Below are 26,611 nucleotides of genomic sequence, written 5' to 3'. Positions count from 1 at the left end.
ATTAAAAGAATGGAAACTGTGATTCAGATAAATTATTTAATCAAACATTGTTATGGAATATATTGAATTTTTTTGGCAGGTTGAAGAAAATCGTCGTTACAGAATTCATGATTTGACTCAGCACACCATTGTAACATCTACAGTATTTAAAAATCAGCGCTCAATCTTTCTAAAACATAATCTAAAGCAAGGCAGATATGTAGCTGTGACCTGTACATTTGACCAAGGCTTGGAGGAATCATTTTTGTTTCGTATCTATTCAGCTAATGCTAATGATTTTAAGTAAGCATTTTATAGAAATATTATTTTTTGCATTGATCAAATTTGAATGATAGTCTTGTAGAATTTGCAATAATTGCCATAAATTGTGAGTGTGAAATAAATTAAGAAGTAGCCTATAAATGAAATTCTAAGCTAAGAAAATCATGCCAAAATTAAGGACTGTTTTTTTTCAAAGTATGACATAGTATATGTATGCAGCACAGAATTTAAAATTGATCTGAGAAGATATCATCACGGTCCAATGAACAAGACAGATTTGATGATTGTTGAATTTTTGTTGTTTGCTAATTTAAGTGCATCATATCTGTACAGATTTCATTTAAATTTTAATTGTGAAAAAAATTAATTTCAGGTCACTTCTTCATGACAAACCACAGAAGAGTTTTCTAAACTGTTGTGCTTCCACTCCTCAGATGGTAACAAAAGTGAAGGTCATAAGAGCTGAAGGATTGGAAAGACAAGAGAGAACTGGTAACTGCAGAAATTATATTTTAGGTTATGAATTTAATGCATGCTTTTGATTAAAAGACATACTTATTATTCATATTTTTTAAGAAACTATAAACTGATTAGTGCCTGGGACATTATCATCTGATCCTTACCTTATTTTCCTGAACAAAGGAGTTAGCTCTAGTAAGTGAGGTTTCAGAATTTGGTTTTTTCCTCTGTAAGAATACATGATTGGTCAAGGATAATGTGCAGAAAACTTTTAATATATACAACTTTAGAATGTACTTATTTGAGTTGATGTTTGGAGTTTTATTGAATAAATTTGATGTAAAACTGCAGAAAAAAATAGTTGTTTCACAAATAAGATGAATTAATGATTTCGTAAATTTGCGGTGAAGACATTTTGTACATTTAATTTCTTCTCATTTTGTTTATGTTAGAAATTATGAGATGTATTTGAGTAGGATTGGAAAAATGGTACTGATATGTATTTAATGGTGGTGTTAAAGATGATGTATGGCCTTCGACACTGACAATGTGTTGATCATAGAAATTGTCTTTAACATGTAAAACTTATATTGGAATATGTTGTAGGAGCTGATCCATACTGTATAATAAGTTGTGAAGGAGAGAAAGTCAGGACAAAAACTGCATCTGATACTACAGCACCAGAATGGAATCAGTCTGCTGTCTTCTTCAGGACGAAACCAAATAAACCATTGAAAATACAGGTAATTACACACACACAACTTTAAATAGGTCTACACACATCAGATACTTGTCTGTATAACAGAGTTCATCAGACCTTAATGTAATTTCCATGGTTCATTGGTCAAAGTTTAGTTGTCTTGGTTTGGTGTGTTTCTCAGATACTATAAGCAATAGGATAAAAATTATGTATATTTGGTGCATGGAATGATTGTAAGTCATACATGTTTGTCTGGCTGGGTTGGACTGACCTTGACCTCATTTTCATGGATCATTGATACAGCTGAAGACATTTTAGCGATAAAATATCAGACATTTGAGCACTAAAGTATAACCCAATTTAGCGCAAGATTTTTAACACATTTTAACAAAAAGTGAAATTACCAATGCTCATTTTAGCGACAGAAATTAATTCATAGTAGAATAATAAATTAATAAAGTATCAAGACAGAAAAAAATAAAAGTAGTTAGTCAATTACTTTGTAAATATAGCACTAATGTCTGAAAAGGTACAAAATAAAAATAAGGTGATGTGGTATGATTGCCAATGAGATAACTATCCACCAAAGTTCAAATGAAGTGGATGTAAGCAATTGTAGGCATCAGTACGGCCTTCAAAGATGAGAAAAACCCATACTGAATTGTCAGATATAAAAGGCCCCGTCATGAAAATTTGAAACAATTCAATTGAGAAAACTAACGGCCTAGTTTCTAAAAAAACAATTTATGAAAAACAAATGTGACAGACACGAACCAATGACAACCACTGAACTGCAGGCTCCTGACTTGGGAAGGGCATATACAGAATTTGGCAGATTTAAACGTTTGAAGACAAGTCTGTTTAGCCTGGAATTTATATCCCAGTGAACATACGTAATGGGCTCTTGATATTATCCCTGTACAATACTGATCATATAATTGCAATAGGAGCTGTTCCTTAATTCTTAATTCTAGAGGTGCAGATTCGTCGATTCCTCTTATTTTTTGTATAATGTTATGACGTCGTCATCTTCATTGTCGTCCGAAGACGTTTGGTTTCCAGACAATTACTTGAGTATAAGTGTATGGATCTCTATGAATTTGTAGCACAAGGCTCCATACCACAAAAGGAAGGTTGGGATTGATTTTGGGGTTTATGGCCCTAAATATTTAGGAAAAAGGGGCCAAAAATAATATTGTTCAAAGACTTTGTATAAATTGCTTATTTCTTGGCCAATTTCAATGTAGTTTTATTCAAAGTCTTGAATACTTGGGCTTCTATAATATGCTGAATTTAACTGTGTATTTTCTGGATTTTGAGTCCCATTTTTGAATTGGTCCACATTCAGGTCCAAAGGGTCCAAAATTAAACTTTATTTGATTTTTTTTTAAAAATGTGTGAATTCTTGGGGTTCTTTGATATGCTGAATCTAACATTGTATTTAGATTTTGGATTTTGGGCCCCATTATCAAATTGGTCCACATTGAGGTTCAAAGGGTCCAAAATTGAAATTCTTGGAGTTCTGTGATATGCTGATTCTAGCCATGTATTTAGATTTTGTATATTGGACCATAAAAGGTATATGTCTAATTTCAATTTTTTAAGTTCTTAGACCACATTCCTTCTGTGTTAGAAACTATGCTATGTTAAATATTTAATCACAATCCAAATTCAGAGATGTATTGCACAATAAATAGAAAATGTAGTTTGAAATTAACTGTTCATTATTAGATATTTTGAAAAATAATTACAGGTAAGTTTTATAGATTTTTTTGGAAATTGTTTTTTCCATTTTTTTTTGGTAAATTTTTGAAGAACTTTGTGATAAGTTTGTTTGTTGTTCTGTATAAATTACTTTTCAGGATGCTACATTTATAATTTTTTTTGATGAAGCCAACCCCTTTAGAAAACTTAGATAATATTGTCCATTCTTGAACAAATTAATTAAATTCTTGGTGTAATTGGATATGCTGAAGCTAACCTTGTATTTAGATTTTGGATATTGGACCATAATAGGTAAAAGTCCAATTTCAAATTTTCCAGTTCTTTGACCAGATTCATTCTGTGTCAGAAACCTATGCTGTCATATTTTTATTCACAATCCAAATTCAGAGCTGTATCAAGCTTGAATGTTGTGTCCATACTTACCCCAACTGTTCAGGGTTTGACCTCTGCAGTCATATCAAGCTGTGCACAGCCGAGCATTTTATTTGGTATTTTGTAATTATTTATGAAAAACAATTATCTCATTGAATTTTAACCAATTCAATTGTTTTTTAAAATGTTTCCTGAATAAAGAAAGATTAAGTTTCCCTATATTACCCATGTAAAATAACTGTGATTTCATTAATAACAAGACCTTGACCCCAAGTTTTTACATTGAAATTTAAAAGTACATTGGACCAGAAGTCTTGTACAGAAATTTAAGAAAAATCTATTGTGGAAAATTTAGACACCTCAGCTACCTTAAAAACACATCTTTTTTATGAATGTGAGATGTTCATTTTTGTCGAGCCTTCGATTTTAGTCGAAAAAGCGAGACATAGCGATCCTACATTCTGTCGGCGTCGTCGTCGGCGGCATCCACAAATATTCACTCTGTGGTTAAAGTTTTTGAAATTTTAATAACTTTCTTAAACTATCCTGGATTTCTACCAAACTTGGACAGAAGCTTGTTTATGATCATAAGATAGTATCCAGAAGTAAATTTGTTAAAAAATTTTTTTTTTATTTTTCCGTATTTTACTTATAAATGGACTTAGTTTTTCTGCCAGGAAACATTACATTCACTCTGTGGTTAAAGTTTTTAAAATTTTAATAACTTTCTCAAACTATCCTGGATTTGTACCAAACTTGGACAGAAGCTTGTTTATGATCATAAGATAGTATCCAGAAGTAAATTTGTTAAAAAATTTTTTTTTTATTTTTCCGTATTTTACTTATAAATGGACTTAGTTTTTCTGCCAGGAAACAATACATTCACTCTGTGGTTAAAGTTTTTAAAATTTTAATAACTTTCTTAAAATATCCTGGATTTGTACCAAACTTGGACAGAAGCTTGTTTATGATCATAAGATAGTATCCAGAAGTAAATTTGTTAAAAAAAAAATTTCATTTTTTCCGTATTTTACTTATAAATGGACTTAGTTTTTCTGCCAGGAAACAATACATTCACTCTGTGGTTAAGGTTTTTAAAATTTTAATAACTTTCTTAAAATATCCTGGATTTGTACCAAACTTGGACAGAAGCTTGTTTATGATCATAAGATAGTATCCAGAAGTAAATTTATTAAAAAAAAAATTTCATTTTTTCCGTATTTTACTTATAAATGGACTTAGTTTTTCTGCCAGGAAACAATACATTCACTCTGTGGTTAAAGTTTTTAAAATTTGAATAACTTTCTTAAACTATCCTGGATTTGTACCAAATTTGGACAGAAGCTTGTTTATGATCAAAAGCTAGTATCTACATGATCTAGAAGGAAATTTTGTTAAAATTTGTACCCGTTTGTCCGTATTTTACTTATAAATGGACTTAGTTTTTCTTCCAGTTAACATTAAATACAGTCTGCAGTTAAAGTTTTTAAAACATTTATTAGATTCATAAACTATCCTGGATTTATACCAAACTTTGACAGAAGCTTCTTACAATCGAAAGATAGTATCTAAAGGAATATTTTTATTGATTTTTTTCTTCATTTTTGTTGAGCCTGCGATAAACAGCAAAAGTAGGCGAGACACTGGGTTCCGCGGAACCCTTACAAATTTTTAGTATTGTTGGTGTAAATAAAAAACTGGCTTCTGGTGATCATGAGTAAGACTGAATGAAATATACTTATATCTAGGTATTCAAACAGTGAAAGATACATAAGAAAGGTTTAGGTAAGTGTTGATTAGTTCTATTTTTACTGTTTTCAGATTTGGAATCACAATATTCTGAAAGACACATACATGGGAAAGCATGTGTTTATGAGTACTGATGACATGAAGGACAGTATTGTATCAGTTGATTTGGTTGGTCAAGGAAAACAAGGAGATCAACAAAGGCCTGGAAAACTAACAGTAATGATCACACAGAGCAGGAATTTCTCAGCTATCTAAGTCTACAGAGTGTGATATTTAAGATCTGCATGTCTACAGGTGCTTTTGTAAAGTCTTGTCAATGCAAGTTTTTTGTTAGTTTTTTTGACAAAATCCAGAATGGGTTTCTTTTACCTCTTTTAAAACCCAATCAAAACTGAAGTATTTGAATTACACTATCCAACACCTTATCTTTGAATTATATATCACTGTAATTTTGTATGTAGCAGCTAAGAATTGATTGAATGTACAGTACTATAAGATTGTTGATCATGTAAACATTTCTAAAAACAAATATTTTATAAGGTTTTTTTTTTCTTTCATTTTAAGTTTAGATTAATCTATTAAATAGCTGTATATGTAACTTAATTGATTGCTGAAAGTGTTAACATTGCTAGAAGAAAACTGTAACTTAGGCATGATATTTCAACATCTTTCATTAAAACCCTGCTCTGTCCTACTTCTGTGTCTGACCATCCGTCCTGTGAAAATTCAGTCACATTTTTCTCAGGAACTACAAGTCTGAGCTTCCTAAAATTTAATAGAAAGGTTCATATGAGCATGCTGTACTGTGTAATGCTTTTTGCTCATGAACTTCCTGTTACTGTATACTTTATATCAGACCTGGGGTCAGTTACATGCCAAAGTAATTAATTACATTTCAATTACATTGATTTTTAAATGTAATTAATTACAGCACAATTACATTGATTTTCAAATGTAATTAATTACATTGCCAATGTAATTAAATACATTTCAGTTACTTTTGTCCAAAGACATGTAAGAGCTATATCATTTAGAATAAATTCATAAAAAAGACAACAGGCTAGAACATTATGAAACTTTTATATATACATGCACTTTTTAACAGTGAAAACATTTGTACAAGATTTGTTTTAAGTTTTCAAATTTCTAACGTCATTGTTACATTTAATCACCATTATTTTTTCAATGCTAATTATTTGATTGCATTTCTTATTTTTATGGGGAAAAAATTTATAAGGATTTATATAGATCCAGATAAATATATTTTTTTATTTTTCAAAAATTTTTTCTTAAAATTTCAAGTTTATACTAAAAAATGTTAATTAAGATTTTAAAGGTTTTCTTATGTACCTCAGGTGAAATTTGAAGTAACTTTTCAGCTTCCATTTATTACAGAAGAAGTAATAGTAGCATTCTCCAGACTTGTCCTTTGGCAAGTCAAAATTGTCAAGTATATATATTGGACTCCATTCTTGCATGTTCAGACTGCTGTATTTAAACTTCTATAGAAGATGTTTAAATAAAATTCATATGAAGAGATTTTAACATAAATAAGTATGATGGTTTAAAATAAAAATTGCCTTTGGCATTTTAATCAAGGGACATCATTGTACTTCATAATTAGCTAAGTTAAAGGTATAACCTGAGATTATTGTCAATTGTTAGAACAACATATTTACAAATTGTATGTAAAATAAATTGGTATTGTTTTAAATTTTTAGATTTTTTATACGCCCGTCAATTTTTGACGGGACGTATTATGGTATACAAATGTCAGGTGTCTGTCCGGCGTAAACATGTCGCACCGTAACTTGAGAATGACTTATCCAAATTTCATGAAACTTAAAATAGTTGTTTCTTATGATGGTCAAACGATCTGTATACTTTTTGGTGAAAATAAGATTAAAACTTTTTGAGTTACGGGACTTAGTAACTAAAACAGGTGTGTGCTTTTTTTCACATGTCGCGCCGTATCTCAAAAACAATTTATGATTATTGCTTAAAACTTTACACACTTCTTATTTATATTAATCTTAAGATCTGTATACTTTTTGGTGATGATTCGAAATTTCATTTTAGAGATATTGAGTATTTTGTTAAAAAAGGGGGAGGGGTTTTTCACATGACGCGCCGTATCTCAAAAACGATTTATGATTATTGCTTAAAACTTTACACACTTCTTAGTTATATTAACCTTAAGATCTGTATACTTTTTGGTTTTGATTCAAAATTTTATTTTTGAGATATTGATTTTTTTTTAAAAGGGGGGTTTTCACATGTCGCGCTGTATCTCAAAAACGATTTATGATTATTGCTTAAAATTTTACACACTTCTTAGTTATATTAATCTAAAGATCTGTATACTTTTTGGTTTTAATTGAAAATTTTATTTTAGAGATATTGAGTTTTTTGTAAAAAAAAGAAGGGGGTTTTCGCATGTCAGAAACTATTTATGCTTATTGCATAAAAATTCACACACAAGACGACAGGCGTATCATGTGCTCATGGCGCAGCTGTTTATTATGTAAACATGTGAAAAACATTTTAATTACCCCAGGTCTGCTTTATATATTCTTACACATAATGGGCATGTATGTGATTTTCTTCACATTTTTCTTTCTAACTACAAATCATATCTTACTGAAATGGGAATCAAGCTTCATGTTTGCATGCTATACTGTATAATGTAATTTAACATCAGTGGTGTCTCCAGGGAACCCCCCTTTTTTGACGATCAATGCTTTTGAATGGGGACATATGGTTGGAACCCCCCCCTTTAAAAATGGCTGGATCCGCCCTTGAACATCTATCGCTCAGTAATTTCCTGCTAGCCAATACTTATAGAGGGGACACATTAGTGAGCTATAGTAACAGTATCTTGTTTAAAGGTTGGATAAATCTTTGTAGACATTCACACTTTCATATTTTTTAATCTTAAGTATTTTAAATCTTATTGCATGTTTATTATGTACCTTGTGTTTATATTTAAAAATGTAATAAAATAGTGTTGTTTAATTCGATTATTTGAGGAAATCTGAATACTGTTTCCAACAAATATCATATGAAACCTTCTTTTATCTGTATGTAAATTTGTTTTAATTGTAGTTTATGTTATCCTGTTGTCATTTTAGTTGTACATTTTGTATCATACTTAATGTTAGAAGAAGTGGTGAATGTAATCGCTTTTATATTTTTCTATTATAGTAAAGGTATTATTATTCTAATGCCCAGATTATTTGGGTTTTTTGGGTTAAGATTGCATTCATGCAATCAAAACCCTTATGTGGTTGGCTTGATAGTAGTCAATTTTCCAGACTTTTATCACTAGTTTTAAGATAAACAAAACATAGTGCATTGATCACAACATTCTCTTCATCATATCCACAAACAATTCAAGAAATTTATCAATATAATATATACTCAGATATTCAATTTACAAAATGATGTGTATGGGTATAACGATACTTGTCAAGAAAATTACATTACTTGTGCATAAATCTAGTATCTGTTCTAAAAAGCTAAAGTAAAATTTAAAATTGGAGTTATCTTCCTTTGTCCATAGTTGAACCAACAACAATGCTACATTTGTAGTATTGCCTTCCAATGCAATTTGGGACATCTGCTTGTAACATAGATTGAAAACTCTTATTTCTGCAGAACATTTAAACAGGTATGATTTTTATCAGTTATTTAACTAATTTCCATTATTTACCTTCTTGAATTTTTTTTCAAGAGTTGCTGGAATGGGTGAGAGCTGTTAGAAAATGATACTTATGTATGGGGTAAGAGGTGTTTTCATGTTAATTTTAATGATTTTCAGTTAAATTAATTTCAAAGCAAAATAATCCCTGATTTATAAAAAACTAAATATTCTTCGATAATCAAGAATGGTATATTAAATTCTATTAATTTCTCTGATGTTTGCTTCCTGAAATGAATTGTGAAATATTACATGCACTGCTTTGTACTGTCATAGAGGTATTGTACTAATGTACATGTTAATATAAAGCATTTACACAGTTCTACAAAATCTACATTCTTTTGGGAATATAAATCTGTAAAAATGTAGTGTTGTGTCAAGTTAAGGGCATTATTTTGAATAAAGGATTTCACATATCTTGCATAATTTCATTATTGTGTGCAAAATGGCCATTGGCTGTGTGCAATATTCTCGCTTGCTCATGTAGACTTTTTGAAATATAAATTATTACTTCTCTTTGTATGTAGTTCTAATTATTGTTTTTCTATGAAAGGAGGAGGTGTGGTGTGCTTCAAACTTTTTTTGGCCTAAAAAATAAAGCATTTACAAATCAACAGATTTACGATTAAAGATTAATTAGATCAATGGCCTTCAGTTCGAATTAACATGGAAAGGTTTAGATTATTGGCAGAATTAATTTTTTTCAGCTTTCTTTATATTTTTTCAATATTTGGAGTATGTTTGATCTGTTTTTTATACATTTTTTTGCACATTACATTTTTCACAACTTTGGTAATTACATATCTATATTAAGCTTAGGGATTATAGATAGTGTATAGAGAGAGGGGTGTTAGTTTTATATTGATCATAGGCAGCTTTTATTTAATGTATATACTGCTGTATATGATAATGCTTTTATTATATTTTGATTTTTTTACGAATCATCTGATGATTTTTGTATTGTTTGGAATTTATGATCTGTTTTTGTTATTAGCATTTATTACTTTTTGAGAATCAATGAAACAAATAGAATAAAGTGAAGAAATTTTCTTTAATAGAAAAACAAAGGATATGTAATAACTTAAACTTTGCATAAAATTGTGAACAACTAGAAGAACTTGACAAGTTTAATAGGTAATGGTAAGGACAAGACTACAGGTAAATGTTTAAAAAGAGCATGTAAGCAGTATTAGAACATATCTTTATAAACAAGTAGATCTTAGAATAAACAAACTTAATATCAGCAAATTACAATGTACGTTATAATGTTACATTACTTAACAAATACAATTCTTCCATGCTGTGGGTTTTTCTTCTTTAAACTGATTCAAAACTGCTAGTGTTAGTTGTAGAATGGAATTTTTAATCAAGGTTGGTAGTTTTTGCAATTTTGAAATGTACAGCAGATTATATTTTTATATGATTTGTTACAATTTGTGAAATATATTTTTTTGTGTAAATCTTTTTGTTTAAATAAAGTTATATGAGTGAACGCACATTTTTAAACAATAAAATGATGAAATCAGAATTTGAGATAAACAAAAATGGTTGTATGATTGTTAGTTAAATTGTGATGAAAAAAAAAAAAACTATTTTTCGATGTGTGTAACCGTTGGTTGTTTATTTATCATCACCGACACCATGATATATTTATGCATGTTTTCACCCTGTTAATGAACAACTGCTTGATTTATTATGCATTATTTGATAAAAACTATTTGCTTCACATAACACCATTTTATATTATATAAAGCTGTAGAACAATATTTACTTATGTTTTATTTGCTCTTTTTATTCAATAAAATATTTTTATTATTACAGAATCGTTTATCTTGAATATTTAACTTGAAATGCCAGTCAATTGGCCTGTCTTGAGATAGAAAAAGAGACGTGAAAGATACCAAAGGAACATTCAAACTCATAAGTCGAAAAAAAACTGACAATGCCATGGCTAAAAAAGAAAAAGACCAACAGACAAACAACAGTACACAAAACACAACATAGAAAACTAAAGACTGAGAAACACGAACCCCACTAAAAACTCGGGATGATCTCAGGTGCTTCGGAAGGGTAAGCAGATCCTGCTTCACATGTGGCACCCATCATGTTTCTCATTTTAGTACAAACCCGGTGATAAGTCTAATTCAGAAGGTCACATTTGGGGAAAAGGGGACAGGATTGTAATTACGACAATTGAAACATATCCGTTGTCATCTGTGAAACAGATATTCCATAACAGTCAACCAACACGTGATGGCATCAGTAAAATTTACGAATGGATTATTTCAACTTCACCACTAGGAACTCTTGGTTTAATGGCTTCCTTGTGAGCAGCAACCCTCCATCAAGGAAATCATGATAGGAGATACAAGCCCTGGAATATCATATCAGCTGGGAGATATATACACCATATGCAGGCTCTGCTGGAATGTTACTACATAAAAATGGAAAGTTCACTATTGGGAAGCTGAAATCATCTCTTTTGTTGTAAAGTTTTGTTTTCAATTGACCTTCATTGTCAATTTCTAGATGTAAGTCAAGATATGAGGCAGACTTAACTGTATCTGTTGTATCCTTTATCTAAAGTTCAATGGGATAGATGCATTCAACAAAGTCACCAAATTTTGAATTATTTAGTGAGAGAACATCTATATAGCGGAAAGTAAAGTTAAAGGATACTGCTAACTTCTTTTCTTTCTTCCTTAGAAGTTCCTGTATGAAGTCGGCCTTGTATGAATAAAGGAACAAGTCTGCAAGAGATAGTATCTTTTAGACAGGACAAGCAGCTGTGTGAAATAAAATTGCATGTCTGTGTGAAGACAAATTCATGTTGGTAATATAAAATAAGATGATGTGGTATGATTGCAAATGAGACTAATTTCCAAACGGAGTCAAATTAGCGTGGATTTAAGCAATTATAGGTAATCTTAAGCAAAAATGACCAAAACCCATACCGCATAATCAGATCTAAAAGGCCATAACATGACAAAATGTGAATTTCAAAGAGAAAAAAACCAACGACCCGATTTATGACAAAACAATAAACCAAAAAACAAATGTAACAGGCAGCAACCTTGACAACCATTGTATTACAGGCTCTTGACTTTGGACAGGCACATGCAGAATGGGATGGGGTTAAACATGTTTCTGAGAGCTCAACCCTGGTGAGATTATTTCAACAACCCAGAACTTATAAAAATTAAGAGATGTGGTATGATTGGCGATGAGACAACTATCCACCAACGTTCAAATGAAGTGGATGAAAGCAATTATAGGCAACTGTACAGCCTTCAACAATGAGAATAACCCATATCATATAGTCTTCTATAAAAGGCCCTATCATGTATGCTAGCTCTAAATTAAAACCACTGACTTGATATTATTAGCTTTTGTTTAAACTGTCATTCCTGTCAAATATTATCAAGAACATAATTATCTGTATAGTCTGAAAGACATTTGATAAACTGTTGTGTATCTTTTTATTATCTCATGTGTGCTTTTGCCATCACTTTGTGTCCCTCATTCATCCGTTGTCTGTCATTCGTAATCTTTTCTTTAAAAATCTGTTCCTCTGAAACTGCTCAATGGATTTAAACCAAAGCCTGCAATCTTTATCTTGAGGATGTCAACTATAAAGTTTGTGTTTTTCATCCTTGTTGACCTACCAACATGGCGGCTGTGTCTAAAAATAAAACATAGTGGTCAAACTCCAGTTTTCGTTAATATCTTTTAAACTAGAGCAATTAGAAAAAAATTTTCAATTTCTATCTGCCCTGAACATTTTGGAAAAAATCTGTAAACCTGTTTTGGAGTTATTGCCCTGGAAATGCTGTTTTTAACGCATCTGGCCTAAAAGGCCAAGTGAGCTTTTCTCACCACTTGGCGTCCGTTGTCCGTCGTCGTCCGTCGTTGTCTTCCGTCATCGTCGTTAACTTTTACAAAAATCTTCTCCTTTGAAACTCCTGGGCCAAATTAAATCAAACTTGGCCACAATCATCATTGGGGTATCTTGCTTAAAAAATGTGTCTGCCGTGACGACCTCGCTTGCCAACCAAGATGGCCGACATGGCTAAATATAGAACATAAGGTGAAATGCAGTTTGTGGCTTATATCCCTGAAACTAAAGCATTTAGAGCATATCTAACAATGAGTAAAAATGTTTATCAGGTTCAGATCTATCTGCCCTGAAATTTTCAGACGAATCAGACAACCCCTTGTTGGGGAGATGCCCCTGAATACGTAATTTTAAGGAAATTTTGCAGTTTTTGGTTATTATCTTAAATATTATTATAGATAGAGATACACTGTAAACAGCAATAATGTTCAGCAAATTACGATCTACAAATAAGACAACATGACCAAAATTGTCAACTGACCCCTTAAGGAGTTATTGCCCTTTATAGTCAATTTTTAACATTTTTTCTTAAATTTTTGTAATCTTTTACAAAAATCTTCACTTAATCGACTGGGCCAAATAGAATTAAACTTAGCCACAATTTTCAAAAGGTTATTTTGATTGAAAAATGTATCCGATGACCCTGCCATCCAACCAACATGGCCACTATTGCTAAAAATAGAACATAGGGGTTTACTGTAATAGAAGTCTATGGGAACATTGTAAAAAAACAATTTCAAATGGTCACAACTTGAATACTAATTCAAATAATGATAAGGGGTCTTCAGTAACTATTGTAAGACTACAATAGTAATGGGGTGACCTGCTTTTAATTTAACTACTGGGCCAAATTAAATCAAACTTGGCCTCAATCATTATTAGGGTATCTAATACTATTTATTATGATTTTAACCTTATTTTACATCATTACCAAAACCACAGAGCCTCTAGTTATTTTTTACTTTTGTGGCATTTCCGTGCCAAGGTAATAGTTTAAATTGAAAAAAATCTAACAACTTCCTTTGTAATTATTGCCCCTAAAATATCGATTTCCTCCCCGATATTTAGCAATTGTTGGATCTTATCGTGAAAACTATAAGAACTGGGTTAAAAATGTAAATCGCAAAAAGGACGAGAACGACAAAATGTAACTACCATACAAATTGGAGAAAAATCTGTCGACCTATTTTGGAGTTATTGCCCTAAAATCCAATATTTTGGCTGTAAATTACAAAAATTGTCAGCACAACAAGATCGATTAACCATTGAAAATTTCAGAAAAATCTGTCATCCTTATATAATTTTATTTTGCTTTTCTGACATGACTGATTTCAGTTATTGCCCCTGAAATATACATTTTTTCCTTTTTTTTTGTATTTTTGCTGTTATTATTTTTAAAAAAGCTAGGTTAGAAGCTTTAACTGCAAAAATGATCAACATGACAAGATCTATCCACTCTGAAAATTTGACATCCCGTTTTGGAGTTGTTGCCCTGAAATGTTGATTCTACAGTCTTAATTATCAATCTGGCGATTCAGGTACAGGTGTGACTCTTTATGTATCTTCATCACTATATTTGGTTTGTTGTGGATCTTTTAATCAAATTTATTTCATGGTATATAATGCAAATAAAATAATGCATTAAATGAAGTTTATTGTACCACTTGCAACTAAGTTTCGGAGGGTGTTATTTAAATCTCCGACCTGTTAGTTTGTCTTGCCTTTCTAGCATCACTGTTGTTACTAGGATACTGACTAAATTTTTCATTGGATGCTCTTCAAATTTGTATGGTCGCTTCAATTCATCAAAACCTCAGATGTATTCGATAATCAGAAAACTTGGGATGAAAGACTAGGTTTAGGGAGGGACACGTAAAAATATCCCATTATTTTTTTGTTGCCAGGGTTTTTTTTTCAAATTTATATGAAGGTTTCCACTCATCTAAACCTTGTATGAGTTTGATAATCAGAAACAATTCGAAATGAGTTCATTTTTCAGGAGGGGACTGGTCATATATCTGATATCAATCATAAATACCATGATGACACCTTCATTTTTAGCTCACCTGGCAAAAAGGCCCATGCGAGATATTGCCATCACTTAGTTTCCGTCCTCGTCTTTGTCCTAAACTTTTAAAATTATTTTCTCTGAAACCACTAACCAAACTTTAACTCAATGATTCTTAATGTATCTAGTATAAAGTGTGTGTTTTTTTAGCCAATTGCCCAACATGGCCGCCATGGCTAAAAATCGAACATGAGGGTAAAATGTGTATTTATTTTCTAAAACATGTATCTTGAAAACCACATTAGAAAGAGAGAATATGATATTGTACAGATGCTCAAAATATCGATATCAACCTCCTGTCTATTCCACCAAAATTATCAGACGACTCTTTAAATGAGTTAATGCCGTTATATAAAATAACGATTTTTTTACTACTTTTTTAGTTTTTACCTATTAATTTGAAAACTAATAGATAAGAAGAAATGGAAAACAGCAAAAATTATCAGTAATACATGATCTACAAAAATTGTTACATGACCGAAACTATTTGAAAACTCCTTGTCAATTACCCTGTCATCAAAACAGCAACAGAAACTGCAATAACCACAATCACCACATCTACATACTATCTTACATTAGCAACAATTACACTGTCATATAAAAACAACAACTGAAACCACAATCATCACCATCACCACATCTACCTTCTCTCCTCTCCTCTTACAATTGTAACAATTACTCTGCCATATCAAAACTACATCATGAACGAATATCACCAAAATCACCATATCGTCCTCCTCATTTACATTAACAACAAATACCCTGTCAAAACAAAACAACAGCAGAAACCACTATAACCAAAATCCCCACATCTACCTTCTCTCCTCTCCTCTTACAATAGCAACAATTACTCTGTCATATCAAAACTACAGCAGAAACGAACATCACCAAAGTCACCATATATTCCTCCTGTCTTACATAAACAACAATTACTCTGTCAAAACAAGACAACAGCAGAAACCACTATCATCATAATCACCGAATCTTACTTCTCTCCTCTCTTCTTACAATAGCAAAATTTACCCTGTCATATTAAAACAGCAGCAGAAACCACAACCACCACAATCACCACATCTACTTCCTCTCTTACATAAGCAACAATTACCCTGTCATATCAAAACAACAACTGAAACCACAATCACCACCATCAACACATAAACCGCCTCTCCTCCCCCTTACAATAGCAACAATTACCCTGTCATATCAAAACAACACAAGAAACCACAATCACCACCATCACCACATCTACCTTCTCTCACTTTACAATAGCAACAATTATCCTGTCATTTCAAAACAACACCAAAAACTACAATCACCACCATCACAACATCTACCTTCTCTCCTCTTACAATAGCAACAATTTACCCTCTCATATCAAAACAGCAGAAGAAACCACAATCACCACCATCACCACATCTACCTTCTCTCCTCTTACAATAGCAACAATTACCCTGTCATATCAAAACAGCAACAGCAACCACAATCACCACCATCACCACATCTACCTTCTCTCACTTTACAATAGCAACAATTTTCCTGTCATATCAATACAGCAACAGAAACCACAATCACCACCTTCACCACATCTACATTCTCTCCTCTTACAATAGCAACAATTTTCCTGTCATATCAATACAGCAACAGAAACCACAATCACCACCATCAACACATCTACCTCCTCACCCCTTATAATAGCAACAATTACCCTGTCATATCAACACAACAGCAGAAACCACAATCACCACCATCAACACATCTACCTCCTCCCCCCTTACAATAGCAACAATTACCCTGTCATATCAACACAACAGCAGAAACCACAATCACCACCATCATCATATCTACCTTCTCTCATCTTAAAATAGCAACAATTACTCTGCCATATCAACACAACAGCAGAATCCACAATCACCACCATTAACACATCTACTTTCTCTCCTCTTACAATAGCAACAATTATCCTGTCATATCAAAACAACAGCAGAAACCACAATCACCACCATCAACACATCTACCTCCTCACCCCTTATAATAGCAACAATTACCCTGTCATATCAAAACAACAGCAGAAACCACAATCACCACCTTCAACACATCTACCTCCTCACCCCTTATAATAGCAACAATTACCCTGTCATATCAACACAACAGCAGAAACCACAATAACCACCATCAACACATCTACCTCCTCCCCCCTTACAATAGCAACAATTACCCTGTCATATCAACACAACAGCAGAAACCACAATCACCACCATCAACACATCTACCTCCTCCCCCCTTACAATAGCAATAATTACCCTGTCATATCAACACAACAGCAGAAACCACAATCACCACCATCATCATATCTACCTTCTCTCATCTTAAAATAGCAACAATTACTCTGCCATATCAACACAACAGCAGAATCCACAATCACCACCATTAACACATCTACTTTCTCTCCTCTTACAATAGCAACAATTATCCTGTCATATCAAAACAACAGCAGAAACCACAATCACCACCATCAACACATCTACCTCCTCACCCCTTATAATAGCAACAATAACCCTGTCATATCAAAACAACAGCAGAAACCACAATCACCACCTTCAACACATCTACCTCCTCACCCCTTATAATAGCAACAATTACCCTGTCATATCAAAACAACAGCAGAAACCACAATCACCACCTTCAACACATCTACCTCCTCACCCCTTATAATAGCAACAATTACCCTGTCATATCAAAACAACAGCAGAAACCACAATCACCACCTTCAACACATCTACCTCCTCACCCCTTATAATAGCAACAATTACCCTGTCATATCAAAACAGCAGAAGAAACCACAATCACCACCATCACCACCTCTACCTTCTCTCACTTTACAATAGCAACAATTATCCTGTCATTTCAAAACAACAGCAGAAACAACAATCACCACCATCACAACATCTACCTTCTCTCCTCTTACAATAGCAACAATTTACCCTCTCATATCAAAACAGCAGAAGAAACCACAATCACCACCATCACCACATCTACCTTCTCTCCTCTTACAATAGCAACAATTTTCCTGTCATATCAAAACAACAGAATAAACCACAATCACCATCACCACATCTACCTTCTCTCCTCTTACAATAGCAACAATTACCCTGTCATATCAAAACAGCAACAGAAACCACCATCACCACCATCAACACATCTACCTCCTCACCCCTTATAATAGCAACAATTACCCTGTCATATCAACACAACAGCAGAAACCACAATCACCACCATCAACACATCTACCACCTCCCCCCTTACAATAGCAACAATTACCCTGTCATATCAACACAACAGCAGAAACCACAATCACCACTATCATCTTATCTACCTTCTCTCATCTTAAAATAGCAACAATTACTCTGCCATATCAACACAACAGCAGAATCCACAATCACCACCATTAACACATATACTTTCTCTCCACTTACAATAGCAACAATTAATCTGTCATATCAAAACAACAGCAGAAACCACAATCACCACCATCAACACATCTACCTCCTCTCATCTTACAATAGCAACAATTACCCTGTCATATCAAAACAGCAACGGAAACCACAATCACCACCATCAACACATCTACCTCCTCACCCCTTATAATAGCAACAATTACCCTGTCATATCAACACAACAGCAGAAACCACAATCACCACCATCAACACATCTACCTCCCCCCTTACAATAGCAACAATTACCCTGTCATATCAACACAACAGCAGAAACCACAATCACCACCATCATCATATCTACCTTCTCTCATCTTAAAATAGCAACAATTACTCTGCCATATCAACACAACAGCAGAATCAACAATCACCACCATTAACACATCTACCTTCTCTCCTCTTACAATAGCAACAATTATCAACCACAACCACCATCATCACCACATCTACCTTCTCTCCTCTTACAATAGCAACAAGTATTCTGTCATATCAAAACAACAGCAGAAACCACAATCACGACCCACATATTCCTCCTCTCCTCTTACAATAGCAACAATTATCCTGTCATATCAAAACAACAGCAGAAACCACAATCACCAGGTCATACCAAAACAGCAACAGAAACCACAATCACCACCATCCCCACCATCCCCACCATCACCACATATATCTTCTCTCCTCTTACAATAGCAACAAATGCCCTGTCATATCAAACCAACAGCAGAAACCACAATAACCACCATCACCATACCCTCTAAAAATGTATTATAATGAAATGAAATATGGAAGCAAACATAAAAAAATAATTCAGATGAAGAAAATAAATAAGAGGTTCTTAAGAATATTTTGTGAATAATATTCGGTTAAAGTTTTACATAATTTCGTCAAAGTGGGACAGAGGAAAGAACTAACGGACAGACGAACGGACTTCTTCATTACTATATATCCCGAAAATATATGATATCTGGATATATCTATATAAACATCACTTCACAATATCGAATAGCAATTATCATGCACGAGACGCTTCAATCTCCGTCGCAGATCTCATATTCGCTTACACCGACACGGATAAAGACCATTTGTTGAGCGGAAATATTTGCCTTCTATAATATGAAATTTCATCTTTTCATCTTTTCGCCATCATTTAGTTGTATCATATAATAATTACACACTATGCTAATTAAAAAAGTAAACTTTGTGGCCGAAAATTGTACCATAAAAAATAAGAAGATGTGGTATGATTGCCAATGAGACAATTATCCATCTTATACCAAATGGCGTAAACGAGGTAACAATATGTCACTGTACGGCCTTCAACAATAAGCAAAACCCATATCGTATAGTAAGCTATAAAAAGCACCGAAATGAACAAAAGAAAAACAATTAAAACGAGAAAACCAGCGCATGTTGACATATGAAGAAATTGCTTGGCGAGACATGCACATACTGAAAATAATAATATCCATACAACTCGTACTTAACAGTTGATCAATGATAACATGGACAATGTTTTCGGGAGACTTAATTTGTGTATCTTAAACTGATTAAAAAATCTGTTTAAAATGGGTATTGAGGTATCAAAGCTTAGCCTTGGGTTGGGTTTGTGTATGTGTGTGTGCGTATGTAACTAAATTAGATGCTGAAAAAAATCATTTTTATTTATTGAGGATTAGTTATAAAATTTTATAAAACTGAAAAGGAAATATAACAAAACATAAATCATAATGTTAGAATAAATCATGTTTCATGTATACATTAATATTAATATAAGTACATGTAATGATGATAATTACATATTCACAATTAATTCATTGATAAGATGTTGTCTTATGAAAATGTCTCACTTTGAATACACAATATATAGGTTGTCTGTCATACTTGTTTTTCGTTTACTGTTTTGTCATAAATCAGGCCGTTGGTTTTCTCGTTTGAATTGTTTCACATTTTGTCATGTCGGGGCCTTTTATTGCCGACTATATGGTATGTTTTTTTCTGGCCTATAATTGCTTACATCTACTTCATTTGAACTGTGGTGAATAGTTGTCTCATTGGCTTTCATACCACTTCTCTTTATTACATTGGATGACCGTGAGGGCATTCCGGTGTATTGCTGTCGCCTAGATTTCCGTTACGTAACTTTTTTTTTGGGATTGTAACCGATCTATAAACATGATAAATACGAAGACATTATCGAGTGCAAAATAACATTCCTTATCTCTTGTTATAAATTCATTTTGTCAATGGATACTCCTAAAAATATTTTTTTTAGAAAATAAATTAATAATATGAAAATGTTTTGTCGTTAGAAATATATATATATATAAGTAAGAAATCTTTAATATCTATGCACACGAACAGAAAATGTGTGTTTACGCATGCGGAAAAATATCTCAAAAACGTTTGCAATCTCCCATGCAGAGTTATCGGTCCTCGCTCTCTCTCAAGGACCGATAACTCTGCATGGGAGATTGAAAGTTTGGCGGGAAAATATGAATGCCTACTCAAATCCAATCTATTAGAAAAATCGAATTATTACAGAAGAGTGTCCACCATGCACTTGCACTGCACTATTATTAATATAGTAGAATAGAATGATATACAAATCGATGAAAATTATACATACATGTAACTGTAATATACAAATATTAATATAATATATAACAACAAACCAGAGTATATTGATTTGTATCACTTTAATATCATATTATTTACGGTGAGGTTAAATTCCCTGTCATTTATTTATCATCAACGCACGAACTTGTCTAAGAAAAAAAATTATATCTGTAAATTAACCTCACTTTCAGGTAAAGAGATGTGATTTTTTTTTCTGAGACAAGTTTTTGTGACCATCCACAAGAACTTGCAGTCATCCGATGTTCAGTACTTCAGTACTTTGATTTTTATATACAGTATGGGTTTTGCTTATTGTTTAAAGTGAGCTATTGTTGCTTACATTCACGTCATTTTAGAACATTGCCGGATAGTTTTTTTCATATTGGCAATCACATTTCCTTATTTTCATACACATACACATTAATGTTCAGTGACCGGATTATCTTACAGATATTACGGTTTATCTCATCTTTAAGATAAAGCAATTTAATGAAAGAGATTTGATTAATTTCTTTATTTTTCCGTAAAAGAACTATATATTGCATCATTCGGATCCGTATCTTGTTTCCCGTTAATTGCACATCACATGACTCTTCAGCCTTACCTTGAACTAACCACTCTTGTAGATAAGTGAAAAAAGACAATCGTCAAAAAATCTACGACATCCGCATTTCATATTCTAATATTTAGATATGAAACCATCGTAATCTTCCAAGAAAGGATTTGAATCAGCCAGGACCAGCCAAGAAACTTAAAAAAAAAGGCAAACAGAGACCACTCGATCCGGTGCCAACAGCACGAGGAGCACTTCCATCTTCATCAGACATGGATGTTCGAAGATCACAGAACAATGCAATTCAAGTATCAAAGAACTGAACACAATGTACCAGTTTCAAGGACAGTGACAGCTTCCAATTTGTCAGTGGCTCATGGACCGGTGATCAATATCATGACAGACTCAAATCATCAGCAGCCCCATGCATTCCATTCATGATCCAGCAAGAGACACCACAAGAAAGTCTACGACGCAACGAGGAAAACATACATGGCAGTTCAAGAGGAATTTCTGATGCAATGACTTTACAACCTGGTCCTAGGGGTTTGCAGATTTCGTCGAACAATAACCTAGGTTACACACATTTATATTCACTCGGCAATGTCGACGAAGTAAAGAAAGCTCTCGTCAATTACCTCCATCGAGATGTTGCACGGGAATTAATTCAAGGACTCGAATTCGGTTTTAAACTAAAATATTCCGGTCCGAGACTCCCTCTGGAAATAAATTCTGGGAAGAAAGCCATCGCTAAGGAAAAACATTTGAAAGAAATTAAAACTTGGGTAGGGTAGCTAGCCCTTTATCAAAACCCCTGTTCCCCACCATTCGGGTTTCTCCCATTTCGGTTATCCCTAAAAAATCAAGTTCAGAATTCAGATTGATTCATAATTTGTCCTTTCCCATACATAACTCTGTTAATGACTTTATTGACAAACAGTACTGTTCTGTAAAAGACTCCAGCATACACGACGCAGTCAATATGGTTCATTGATTGAAAAAGAACATGCTCCTTTCTAAGTGCGACGTAAAATCTGCATTTCGTTTATTTATAAGATTTCGCAGGGTGATTTTGATCTGATGGGGTTCAAATTTGAAAATCAATATTACTTTAACAAATGCCTCCCAATGGGCGCTGCCATTAGTTGTGCGCTCTTTGAATCATTTTCTACCGCCTTTCATTGGTTTTTTCAACAACAGTCCAAAAAAAGGATAATATTTTACATTATTTGGACAACTTTTTGTTTGGTGGCGAAGCACAAACTTCACAGCGCCATGATACATTGAAGGTTTTTCAGGATTCTTGTAGACTATGAGAGATTCCTTTAGCAGAGGAAAAGACGGTTGAGCCAACGGAAGTGTTGGTATTCCTTGGTATAGAATTTGACACCATCAACATGATAATGCGACTACCCGAAGAGAAAATGGTGGAGCTAAAAACCAGAATTTTATTTTGTTTAAATAGATCCAAAAACACCCTTCGGGAATTGCAATCATTGATTGGCGTACTCAATTTTGCATGTCAAGTAATTGTCCCGGGTCGAGCCTTTTGTCGTAGATTAATTGATGCCACTCGTAATTTGCGTATGCCCCACCAGAGAACCGGAGTAACAAAGGTTATGAAAGAAAACTTTAATATTTGGTTACTCTTTTCTATCAAATTACGATGGTGCCACCGGAATTCTTGATAAGTTCTGGTCATCTAATTCTGATCTGGAATTGTTCACCGACAGTGCAGGTGGTTGCGAAAAAGGTTTAGGTATTTATTATGAAGGGAAATTGGGCCCATGTGTGTTGACCTTGCAATTGGGTACTTTCTGGAATTTTAACCGATATCGCCTTTCTAGAATTGTTCCCCGTAGTCGTAGCTTTGAACATTTAGGGGGTGGGGGCATGTAAAAAAAAGAAAGATTTTATTTCACATAGATAATCAGAGCGTGGTTTCTATAATCAATAAAAAGTCTTCAAAGTCCCCTAGCGTTATGTCCCTGGTCAGAAAGCTTGTATTGGCTTGCTTGGAATTTAACATATTAATTAAAGCCGAACATATCCCAGGTCATTTGAATTATCTTGCTGATTCCCTGTCTGTCAGAAGTTCCGGAACTGTGCCCACAGCAGATGCAAGCCCATGTATGATTCCGACCAACGTCTGGAAAGTTTAAAAGACTTAACAAATATTCAATTTTGTTCCCTCCTTCAAAAATGTTTGGGTTTTTGTGAATTGTCATTTCACATTCGTTCTCACTCTTTTCGAATAGGACGAGCTACTGATATGACAAAAAGGACGATATTATCAAGTCGATGGTCTTCCGTTGCATATTTAGAATTTATTCGTATTTAAGTCCTTAACTTTCATTATAGCTCACGATTACACTGCTTTCTTTTTATATTATAAAACATATCTATGGCAAGCCGTTTTACTATTTATTCTAACTTCAAGATATCTAATAAACTTTATAAGATATCTCATATAGTTTATAAGATATCTTATATAGTTTATAAGATATCTTTGAACGACCCACTTTGAACATGCTCAAAACATTCGTATTGCAGTCGTGGCCAAAACTAGTCGTAGAAGAAGCGGAAGAAAGACGTAGTAAGGACGTAGTAAGATCGGTATGGGCGTATTGGCATCGTATTGGAAATCGTGGTGCAATCGGGAAGCCAATGGAAAAGATTTCACTTATTACGCTTCTACTACGATATTGATACGATTATACTACGATGAGAAGGACAATAGTATGAAGCTACTACGCGCTTGCCGTCCTTAGTACGACCTCACTACGATACTACTACGCAGGGGCGGATTTAGGCGTGGGCGTGGCGGGCGTGCGCCCCCCTAAAATTTGCAATTTGTATTTCAATCATGTACACACATGAGCAAAACTTACTTCTGCAATCTTTAAATCATATGTACAGTACCGATTTGGCTGGTCATGCTACACTTTTAGAAGGAGAAGACATACTAGACAGAGTAGGTCTTGTTGGGTGCGCCCTTGGCTTTCTGTTGAAAGAAGATTCCAGTTTGGGCATTGCGACCGACTTGGAAAGAATTAAGAATGGATGATCAACAGTCATTCTTAAATTTTTTAAGGATACCTCCAGAAACCTTTGATGAACTTTTGAACAGATTAAGTCTTCGTAATCAGAAGATAGACACCCGATTCAGAAAGGAACTAGATCTCGGACTGAAAGTTGCTGTTACCTTTAGGCACTCAGCTTCTGGCGATAGGTATCCAACCCTTCAGTACGATTTCAGAGTCGCGCACAATACTATAAGTACTTTTATTTCTGAGATTTGCTAGGCAATTGTACAGGAATATAAAGATGAAGTCATATTATGTTCAACGAAACCAAACGAATGGCGAGCTATTGTCGAATAACTTTAGAGAAGATGAAACGTGCAACACGCTTGATGCGCACTCGATGGAAAGCACGTTGCTATTAGAAGCCCGCTTTAAAGCGGATCCTTGTTTCATAACTATAAAGATTTTTTTTTCATTAGTACTCCTTGCCTTGGTGGATGCAGACTACATTTTTTTATGGATAGATGTAGGAAGATATGGTTCCATGTCGGACGCCCAGATTTACAACACGTCAGAATCAAAGGAGTGTTTGGAAGATAATACTATTGGATTTCCAAAGTCAGATCCATTACCTAATGACTACCTGAACATGCCATACCTCATCTTGGATGACGACGCATTTGGGTTGAGAAATTATTTGATGGAGCCATATTCTAGAGTGTAGTGAACGTAGTGGAGTCGTGGTTCGATCGTAGTAGACTCGTATTGAGATCGTAATGCGATCAGGAAGGTCTTGGTAGAAGCGTACAGAGATCGTGTAAGTCGTGGTAATGTCTTATTAGACTATTAGACGTAACATGAGCGTCACAAGATCGTAACTAGAATGTGTTAATATCGTAGCGGAATCGTAGCAGGGTCTTATCAGGATCATAGCAAGGTCGTGGTATGAACGCGAAAACTATGAAATATTGAATATTCAAGCCGACCATACTACGATCTCACCGCGATCTTATTTTTCTATAGATTGTAGTGGGATCCTCATGGTCTTGGTCTAGTGTGACGGGGCTAAACACTCGCATCGTGTGGAGCGAAATGTTAATGAGAAGGTATTGGCATGGTGCAAAAGAATAGATGGAAAAGCTATTGAACGATCTCGAAAAAGAGTAAACTCTGCTATAAACAATTATGTCTTGAAGGACGGACACTGTATTATTCATCATCCTAATATCCGAGCTAGAGAAATGAATTTATGTAGGTTTGACGGAACTCACGTATCCGATATAGGATACAAACAATATGACATAGCAACTATAACATGTGAACATACATGTGATAAATTGAAAAAAAAAATGAAAATTTTTAATAAAATCGAAACTAACAAAAATGACTATTGTTCTGTTATTTCGAAGAATATAGTAAAATAACTTGTCTGAGTGTTTTGAATCTATCTATCCTTCATAAAAATGCAAAAAACTCATTTTGACCCTGGTACCTCCATAAGCCTGAAAATATCATTGCTGGTCACATTTACTTAAACAACATTCAAGGGCGAGTTGAAACTTTCCTATCATCGTACAAAATTCGCTCTTTCCCCAAAGTATAATTGGAAATGGACTTTCTAAGGTTTTTTTTTACCGGTATGGGTTTTTTTTTATGAGTGTGTATAGACCAACTAACGTGGCAAGAATAAGGGGTTATGAACCTTTCCTGTATTGTACGTCGGATCATATTAGGTTTTTACTTTCCTGTGTTAACGCAGGAAGTTCTGATGAGACCATCTCGTGTCTACCATGAGTGGCCGGTTCTGAATTGGTACCAGTTCGAGCTTAACTGTTTTATGATCCAGAAATTGTTAATCTTCACTCCCCTGACAAACAGGGGGTGATGCGAATATGAGCCGACGTATTTGGGGATCATGGTCCTCGTTCTTTAGTATTTAACCTTGACCAATGATGCACAGACTTGTCAATTAAATCAAAAACGTCGGCATTCTGGT

The 26,611-nt window shown here is 33.7% G+C and overlaps 1 protein-coding gene across 1 annotated transcript in view; it reads left to right on the top strand.

Moving 5' to 3' along the window:
- Nucleotides 1-10,789, top strand: part of LOC127737933 (calpain-5-like) — a 35,287-nt gene extending 24,498 nt beyond the window's left edge. Inside the window, exons 10-13 of the mRNA XM_052248894.1 lie at nt 80-282; nt 635-753; nt 1,327-1,463; nt 5,339-10,789. Of these exons, the coding sequence (XP_052104854.1) occupies nt 80-282; nt 635-753; nt 1,327-1,463; nt 5,339-5,521 (642 nt within the window). The 3' untranslated portion in view covers nt 5,522-10,789. The remainder of the gene's footprint in view (nt 1-79; nt 283-634; nt 754-1,326; nt 1,464-5,338) is intronic.
- The last annotated feature ends 15,822 nt before the right edge of the window (nt 10,790-26,611 follow it).

This window comes from Mytilus californianus, unplaced genomic scaffold (assembly GCF_021869535.1).
Source record: "Mytilus californianus isolate M0D057914Y unplaced genomic scaffold, xbMytCali1.0.p SCAF_4, whole genome shotgun sequence".
NCBI lineage: Eukaryota > Metazoa > Mollusca > Bivalvia > Mytilida > Mytilidae > Mytilus > Mytilus californianus.
This window is presented reverse-complemented; position numbering and strand designations above follow the sequence as displayed.